Here is a 9,816-nt window from a genome sequence, read left to right on the forward strand (position 1 = left end):
GTCATTTTGTTCAATTGGCGATAGTCTATACACATCCTAAGGGACCCATCTTTCTTCTTTACGAACAATACCGGAGCACCCCATGGAAAGATGCTTGGTTGAATAAAACTTTTGTCTAACAAGTCCTTGAGTTGTTCCTTCAACTCTTTTAATTCGGCCGGAGCCATTCTATAAGGAGGGATGGATATGGGTTGAGTATCCGGCAAAAGATCAATGCCAAAGTCTATTTCCCATTCGGGAGGAATGTCGGGCAAGTCATCGGGAAAGACTTCCAGAAACTTAATCACCACGGGGACCGACTCTAAAGAAGGGACCTTGGACTCAACATCCCTAACCCTAACAATATTATACATGCACCCCTTGGAGATCATTTTCCTAGCTTTTAGACATGAAACAAATTGACATCTAGGAATAGAATTCCCCTTTTTCCACTCTAAAATTGGCTCTTTTGGAAATTGAAATTTGACCACCCGGGTCCTACAATCTATTGAAGCATAACATGCATGCAATCAATCCATGCCCAAAATTATATCAAAATCAAACATGTCTAATTCTACCAAATCAACCAAAGTGACTCTATAAGACCAAGAAATATGACAACTCCTATAGACCCTTTTTGTCACTACTGAGTCACCAATCGGGCTAGACACCGAAAAAGGTTCTAGTAACTCTTCGGGGAGCACTTCAAATTTCATTGCTACAAAAGGTGTAACAAATGAGAAAGTGGAACCGAGGTTTAATAATGCATAAACATCAATGGAAAATACTTGCAACATACCCATTACCACGTACAGGGAACTCTCTTGGTCACATCGGGATTGAAGAGCATATAAGTGGTTCTTCTAGGGAGCATCGGAATTTAAACCACTAGGAGGGACTTGATTGCCCTCTCTTTCTTGAGCCCTTAGCATGGGACAATATCTCTTCATATGGTCGCTCTTCCCATAACTAAATCAACCATCCGTGCCAACTAAGCACTTGACATCATGATTTTTTGCCGCACTTTGCACAACTAGGTCTTTCAACATAAAAGCTACCACTATTACCTCCTTGTGGCTTAGGGTTAGACACCCTATCTTTATTGACCTTTGGAGCACTAGAAGAGCCTTGGTTGGAAAAACCTTCTCTTAAACCTTGGTTTACCTTGAACCTCAAATTTACCTTTGGAAGAATTCCCATCATCGGTCTTTGTCCTCTTCATTTCTCTATTCACTTGCTTGAGCTTTTGTTCCCTAATTTGTTCGTCATGAACCATAAGACGTGAAATATTCATACTTGGGATGAGCATTGCCAAACGACATTCATTGACTTCCAAGTTGGATATCCCCATACAAATGAGAAAGTGGCACCGGGATCTAATAATGCATAAACATCAATGGAAAGACTTGCAACATACCCATTACCACGTACAGGGAACTCTCTTGGTCACATCTGGATTGAAGAGCATATAAGCGGTTCTTATTGGGAGCATCGGAATTTAAACCACTATGAGGGACTTGATTGCCCTCTCTTCCTTGAGCCCTTAGCATGGGACAATATCTCTTCATATGGTCGCTCTTCCCATAACTAAATCAACCATCCGTGCCAACTAAGCACTTGACATCATGATTTTTGCCGCACTTTGCACTACTAGGTCTTTCAACATAAGAGCTACCACTATTACCTCCTTGTGGCTTAGGGTTAGACACCCTATCTTTATTGACCTTTTGGAGCACTAGAAGAGCCTTGGTTGGAAAACCTTCTCTTAAACCTTGGTTTACCTTGAACCTCAAATTTGCCTTTGGAAGAATTCCCATCATCGGTCCTTGTCCTCTTCACTTCTCTATTCACTTGCTTGAGCTTTTGTTCCCTAATTTGTTCGTCATGAACCATAAGACGTGAAATATTCATACTTGGGATGAGCATTGCCGAACGACATTCATTGACTTCCAAGTTGGATATCCCCATAACAAATTTATTCATCTTGGCCCTAGAGTCTGCCACTAAGGTTGGAGCATACTTAGACAATTGGGTGAACCTAAGGCTATACTCTTTCACACTCATACCTCCTTGGTGAAGGTTGATGAATTCTTGCATCTTTTGCTCCCTCAATTCTAGGGGAAAAAACTATCAAGGAAGGCTGAGTTGAACCATCCCCAATCTACCGGGCCCGCTCTTACGGGTCTCTCATCCTTCCATTGCTCATACCAAACTTGAACCACGTCCTTCAATTGGTAGGCGGCTAGTTCCGCCTTCTCTTGTGGAGACACTCTCATAGCATCAAGCACCTTAAACACTTTATCAATAAACCCTTGTGGGTCTTCATCCACTTTGGAGCCATATAACATAGGGGGATTCATTCTTGTGAAATCCTTTATCCTTGAAACGGTTGTACTCACATTGGGGTTCACTTGAACTCTAGCATCCCTAGTGACTTAAGTTGTTAAAGCATGAGTCAATGTTTGGAGAGTCATCGTTATTTCCACATTTGACATAGCCCCCTCATCATTAGGAGCTTGAGGAACTTGAGACCCTTGAGGGCCTTGGGGAGGAACTCCCTCATTCACAATCTCCTCTTCCATCCTTCTTGCGGTCGCCCTTCTTGTAGTCATATCCTATATGCACAAGAAAAGGGTTAGGAAAAGGAATTCATAGAGTTAAAACTCTAATGCACGACTAAAGAGTAATGAAAGAAGTGAAATTTCCTAAGCATTTTATAGCCTCTCATTCATAAGTGTGGCGCGCTTCACACTCATGAACAAGACTCTACTAGACGTGGTTCATAAGACATCATCCTAGAATCATTCTAAACCTTGTGCTCTGATACTAAGTTTGTCACGAACCAGGGGTACACCCTAGACGTAACACGATGTACTTGACGCCGAAGGGGTCACATACAAGCCCTTAGCATAATCATAAAGATAAAGTCATAGCATAATGCGGAAAAAATTAAAAACTTTTACAATCAAAGTCAACTTCTTTTTCATAACGAAAATAAGAATCTAAACCTTGTCTCAATCACCATATAGTACAATAGAGAATACAAATAGGGTCAAATGCCCTTTTACATCAATAGAGTCTCAAACATATAAAGTACAATAGAAGCTAAAATGGATAATGTCCTGTCCTCGAATCTTGAGGACTCACCAAGCCTAGGGAATAGTCAACCCCAGGGGCGGAGCTATGACATGGCGAGGGTGGTCAGATGAACAACCTTCGTTGGAAAAATTTTACGAATATATATACTAAATATCAATTTTTTTGGATATATACTAACTGTTGAACAACCTTGACACAATAAAGGTTGACAGCCCAGCGGTTAAGGTTGTGCAAAGATGCCTCAGCGTTCCAGGTTCGAGCCCAAGTGTTGGCGTTTTCTTTCAATTTTTTCATTATTCCGTTTGTTCTCTTAGAAAAGGCAAAACTCAGCCTGGGTTCGATCCCAGGCTTGAACATTTCATTTATTTAATATTTGTTCCGTTTTTCTCTTAAGAAAAAGTACAAAAGTTACCTTTTTTAAGTTAAGAAAAACAAAAGGAAATAAAAGGTCTATTTTTTACTTTTCTTAATTTAAAAAAGAATAGATTCATAGTTGTCTTTTTCCTTTTAGTTTTTTGACTTCTTCTTCTCCCAAAAACCCTTTACAACTTTACTCTTTACCTTTCTCTCTTCTCAACGTTCATACATATTTGCAAGTTTGAAGAAATTAGAAGCTTTAATCATTGTATATTTCTTCCTCAACCGCCATTGAAGTGTGAAAAGGTATTTCTTAATTCTTTTTTTCCTTTAGTTCAGTTTTTTCTAATCAAGTGTTGAAAGACTTGAATATCTTAATTTTTATGTTAAAAGTTACTTTATTTATTTGAGTATCGATCAACTATTTGGTGTATTGTGGATGATTTTTAATAAATTTGGTATACTTGAACTTGACTACTATTTCAGTTTGGTGTTCAATGAGTTTGGAGAAATATTTTTTTAGAGTACCCAAAACAAGTTTGGCGCCTCAAAATCAAAATCAACTACGCCGAGATGAAAATGTCAACCAAATAGAAATATCATCTCACTCTTCCCAAAGACAAGAATTTGATGTAAATGATTTAAAGGCTGATCCGGCTGAAAGAACTCCAATTTTGAATTATCATCCAAACCTTCCTGATGAGATAAGGAGGGCATATATCATTAAAGGTCCTTGTCAACCTCAAAATCATCATTTTCCTCAAACTTAATTTTTTGGAACATCACGTCGTTTTGTTTATACGTGGTTTGATGAATATCGTGATTGGTTGGAATACAGTATTAGTGTGGATGCTGCTTATTGTTTACCTTGTTATTTGTTTCAAGGAGAAAACATTAATCAAGGTGGTGGTAATGTATTTTTGACTAAGGGATTTACAAATTGGCATAGAAAGGATAGCTTTGCTACACATATTGGTCTACCGAATAGCGTTCATAATCAATCCAAAAGAAAGTGTGAAGATCTCATGCGAGAACAACAATCCATTCAAGCCGCATTTTACAAGTTGGATGATAAAGTAAGCATGAATATCGGATTCGGTTAAACGCTTCAATCGATGTGGTAAGACTTCTCTTGGATCAAGGTTTTGCATTTTGTGGTCATGACGAGAGCGAATCGTCATTGAACAAGGGTAATTTTCTTGAAGTTCTTTCTTGGTTAGCTGCTAGATGTGATGCAATTAAACCTTTTGTGTTAGAAAAAGCTCCAAAAAATAATAAAATGACTTCTCATGACATCCAAAAAGATATTGTGATTGCGTGTAAGATTGAAACAGTTAAGGCAATAATAGAGGATATAAATAGTGACTACTTTGCTTTATTGGTTGATGAATCTAAAGATATGTCACGCAAAGATCAAATGGCTACTTGTCTAAGATATGTTGACAAAATGGGGTTTGTGATGGAGGCATTTATTGGACTTGTTCACATTAAAGATACTAGTTCTTTATCTCTAAAGAAAGCAATTGTAGATGTACTTGCTCACCATTTTTTGACTTTATCTAATGTACGTGGGCAATGTTACGATGGGGCAAGTAATATGCAAGGTGAGCTAGGTGGTCTTAAAACATTAATTAGACAAGAAAGTAGATCGGCTCATTCTGTTAATTGTTTTGCTCATCAACTTCAATTGACTCTTGTTGCGGTTTCTAAAAAGTGTGTTCAAGTAGGTGAACTTGTATTATTAATTTCAAATATTTTGAATGTGTTGGGAGCTTCTTTTAAACGTGTGAATAATTTTCGAGAATCTCAAAAAAAGCATCTTCAAATGGCATTGGATATGGGTGAACTAGAAACGGGTAGAGGGTTGAATCAAGAACTTGGTCTTGTTAAAGCCGGTGATACTCGTTGGGGATCTCACTACAAGTCATTTGGAAACTTTATTAGTAGCTTTGACTCTATTGTTGATGTACTTGATACTCTTGTTGAAAATGCAAGTACTTTGGAAGAAAGAGCAAGCGCATCGGGATTTCTCAGAAGTTGTCAAATGTTTGAGACTATTTTCTTGTTGCATTTGATGACAGATGTTTTAGGAATCACAAATGATCTTAATGTTTCATTACATAAAAAGGAGCAAGACATTGCAAATGCCATGATTCTTGTAAAGGTAGCAAAGAGAAGGTTGCAAGCTTTAAGAGATAATGAATGGGATCCTCTCTTTAAAAAAATATTGGGATGGGATTCACTTAAAGAAAAGGTAGAAGCATTTTGTATCAAGCATGGCATTTCATTACCCAATTTTGATGATCCATATGCTAATTTTGGGAGATCACGACATAAAGCAGTTATTTGTACTACTTTGCATCATTATCGTGTGGATGTGTTTTATAAAATCATTGATTGGCAACTACAAGAACTTAATGATCGTTTCAATGAGGTGACAAGTGATTTGCTTAATGGAGTATCTTGCTTGAATCCAATTGATTCATTTTCTAGTTTTGACATAAAGAAGATAATGAGAATGGCTGAATTATATCCTGATGATTTTGATGGGTCCAACTATGAGAGCTCTTGAGAATCAACTTGTTAATTACATTATTGATGTCCGTGATATTGATGAAAGGTTCTCCAATTTAGGTGGACTTGGAGAACTTTCAAGAAAGTTGGTTGAGACAAAGAAGCATTTAACCTATTCTTTCGTATTTCTTTTAGTGAAGTTTGTTTTGCTTCTACATGTTGCCACTGCTACAGTTGAAAGAGCTTTTTCGGCAATGAAGATTATCAAGAATGACTTGCGAAATCGAATGGATGATGAATTCTTAGATGGTTGCATAGTTCCTTATGTAGAGAAAAAAGTATTTAAAGATGTTTCTAATGAGTGTATTATGAAAACATTTCAAGAGATGAAGTGTCGTCGAGTGCAATTGTAGTTACCACTTTACAATTTACATATTTTGGTGTATATGAAACTATCCGTCAATATATTTGTCCTACTTCATCTTCCTTAGTTTATTCATTGATATTTTGTAAGTTTCTGTTTTAAGAATTTTCATTTTGAATAGTTGGTTAATTTGATATTGAGACATGACTATTTTGAAGCCAATCTTTATAATCTGACTAGCAAGGTTTATTTTTACTTGTCCTAAAGTATGAACACCCTTGGCGAAAATCCTGGCTCCGCCACTGGTCAACCCAAGCTTCACTTGAAAGAAGAAGTGTGTCTCAACACCGGAACCTACACTCATAGTAAATGTAGAAAATATGGGTTAGCACAAATAATGTACTAAGTATGGAAGCCATACACAAAATCCTTAAAACATGCATAAAAGGGACATTTAGTTGAAATCATGCCATTATCAAGTCTAAAAGTCATTATGCACATTTATGAAGAAACATAAGTCAAACCAACATATAAGCACCCCAAAGCCATACTAGTGCAATGCAAAGGTAAGGTCCCATAACCCTATATCAAATGCTAAGTATCACATTTAAGATATCAACAACATACATATCTTACTTTTGTCTCGTCCATAACCAACATACATAAGTAATGAGTTATTATTGTTCATAATTTGTAACAAGTAAAGTCAACCTTAACATCCATACATATCTTTCATACATAATCCATAAGTCTTCATAACATAAAAGAACCTCACCAAAACCCCTCTTAAAGTCTACTTGTGCAATGCATAAGTGAAGTCCCATATCCCCCACTTATACTAAGTAGTACCTCTTAAGAAGTCATAATTAAAGTTCATGTTCTTATCATAGTTCATATTCATATCATATAGGAAAAATAACATTAACCGACATAGACCATATGAGCTACATGGAATCCGGTGTTCTACCCCCCACACTGAAAAGAGGTGTCCTACTTGCTTAAGGTAGAACGTACATATTAGCTTTTAGGTGGATCCACCAGCTAAAGACCTATATGGGCACATAGTTATGGGATAAGGATATTGCTTCTAGAAACCCTAACTACTAACGTGGAGGTTTCCATCTCATGAGATAACCATATTAGGAACCCAACTACTAGCGTGAAGGAACCCATCTCATACTCATATCTACTCGGTGCTAAGCATAATTCCCTTTAGAATTCATATTTAGTCTTTACTTAAGTTCGTGTTCATGAGAGAATGCACTAGGCACTCAAACCAACATACATCATAATAGCTCATAGATTCATTAGGTGAGAATGTCCTTTCAACCTTAGAATCATCAACATGTGAGTAAACCTTTCACATAACATTCATCTTGTTTCATGAGAATAACCCTTCAATCAACACCACAAGCTTATCATAACATACATACATACTTCATACATAATAAAGTGTAAGGGTAGGGGTATAGGGAAAAAGGATCTTGCATCAATACCACAATTACACAATAGTAATAGGATCATCACTATATCTAAGTGAATCACATATTCATATACAATCCTCATCAACATGTATAAACCCTAACAAGTTGACCTTCAAGGATATGAATCAAGATCAACCCTAACTTCTAGAATTAACACATTAGATAGATGGATATCATGATTCAAAAACTTAATCAATTGTCAAGTTCTCATCATCAATCAAGCCATATATAGTTCACAATTTAGAAAGAAGGGGAAATAATGGGTCCAAGGGTGATTTTCATCATAAAATATCAATACTCCATTAATTCAACCATAATTCATCATAACCAACCATAATCAACCATAAATGAACAATTGAAAACGTTTTGGAGGGAGACCCATGACCTATGTTATAGATTGAAAACCCCAGATTTGGGGGATTTGAAATCTTAAAAACATAGTTTGAAGGGTCTCTTTGGGTGATAGCTACCCAAGGATGAAAAGAATCCATACCTTGACTAAGAAACTTCAAGAAATTTGGGGAAGAACCTTTGGAATCCACAAACCCTAACTTCAATGTCTCATTTCTTCTTCCTTGTGTTTATAGAGATAAATATTGAGAGAAGAGGGAATTTTTGATATTATTTGGGTGTTTGTGAATAATGACTTAGTCTTGTGAAATTTGACTTAAAAACAACTTATATAGCAACCCTACAAATACCCAAAACACCCCCATTTTAATTGGACTAAAAAGGAAATGACTTAATTGACCCTTACTTAAGTGCCCCCGTCAGGGACCACATCCCACCTTCAAGAGCCATGGTGTGGACCACGACCCATGGTCCCCCTCGTGAAGGTTGGGGCAGTAGCTACATTTAGGTGGCATGAGAATCACGAGTCCAAGGCTTTGCCACGAGAGGCTCTACGAGCTGTGATCCCTCTCGTGGTCCTTGAGGCAGTGGCCTTGCCACTTGGGACCATTTGCTCCATGCCTAAGGAAACTCCACGAGGCCTCCCACGAGCCGTGATCATGACCACAGGGCATGGTGATGGCCGTGGAAGTTGAGGCAGTAGCTAGGATTTTTGGGTGGCCATTTTCCATGGCCAAGTAATCTTCACGAGCCCCCTTCACGAGCCATGGTCCCCCTCGTGAAAGGTGAGGCAGTGTGCCTTCGCTAGGGGCAGCCTTGGCCTTTGGCTTTTGGTTTGGCCCCTTTGCCTTGGCACTTGCCTCTTGGCTTTGACCCTTCTAAACCCCATTTCATGACGTTTACCCTCACGTTTAGGCTTTAGTTTAACCTACCATTTTCCGAGGTGTTACATGATGATTACAAGTATTTCTTGACAATGGTGGATTACCATAGTAGATCCACTTGGACACAATTCATCATATGCAAAAGTAATGCACTGCAAGTCATGGAAGCCTTCATATCTCATAGAATACCAATTTCAAACCAAAGATCATGCCCTTATACACCTTAACATAATGATGTGATAGAAATGAAACGCAAATATCTCTTGAAAACAACAAGGGTACTTCTTTTCCAATCAAAATTGCCTATGAGATATTGGATGCCTTTGTTTTCCTACCATTTTGAATGCCCACAAAGACAAATTTGAATCAAGGGCAACACCACACATTTTGTTGGATACCCTTTCAACAAAAAAGGCTATAAGGTACCACATCAAACTACTAAGAGATCTCATGTATTTAGATATGTTGTTTTTCACGAAGCTGTTTTTCCTTTTGTTATTGCTCCTGATGGTTCCAAATTCAATTATGTCTTGAAATTACTTATTTATCATTTGGATAAATTGTTTTATATGCGTGGTACAACAAACACTTTTGTTAATGATGAATTGTTTGAAACAAACACATTTTATGAAGTTACTACTAACCAAGTAACCAATAATATTGATGAACATACATTGGATTCAAATGCACATCCACAATCATCTAACCATGTACCATCCTTGCCTAGTCCTAACACACATGTTTCCCACCGTCACCTGCACCTATGAGGACAACTCGGCCACTT

The 9,816-nt window shown here is 37.5% G+C and overlaps 1 protein-coding gene across 1 annotated transcript; it reads left to right on the forward strand.

Moving 5' to 3' along the window:
• Window positions 1-4,714: 4,714 nt before the first annotated feature.
• LOC107062312 (zinc finger MYM-type protein 1-like) lies at window positions 4,715-6,007 on the forward strand. The gene has a single exon (XM_015312826.1). The coding sequence runs from the start codon at window positions 4,715-4,717 to the stop codon at window positions 6,005-6,007; it is 1,293 nt and encodes a 430-aa protein (XP_015168312.1).
• Window positions 6,008-9,816: the final 3,809 nt, after the last annotated feature.

The sequence above is a fragment of the Solanum tuberosum genome, unplaced genomic scaffold (genome assembly GCF_000226075.1).
Source record: "Solanum tuberosum cultivar DM 1-3 516 R44 unplaced genomic scaffold, SolTub_3.0 scf00217, whole genome shotgun sequence".
In the NCBI taxonomy this organism is placed as follows: domain Eukaryota; kingdom Viridiplantae; phylum Streptophyta; class Magnoliopsida; order Solanales; family Solanaceae; genus Solanum; species Solanum tuberosum.

What these genes read in the sequence shown, in the direction of transcription:
- LOC107062312 (XM_015312826.1), top strand. Translation starts at nt 4,715, where the DNA reads ATGACTTCTCATGACATCCAAAAAGATATTGTGATTGCGTGTAAGATT.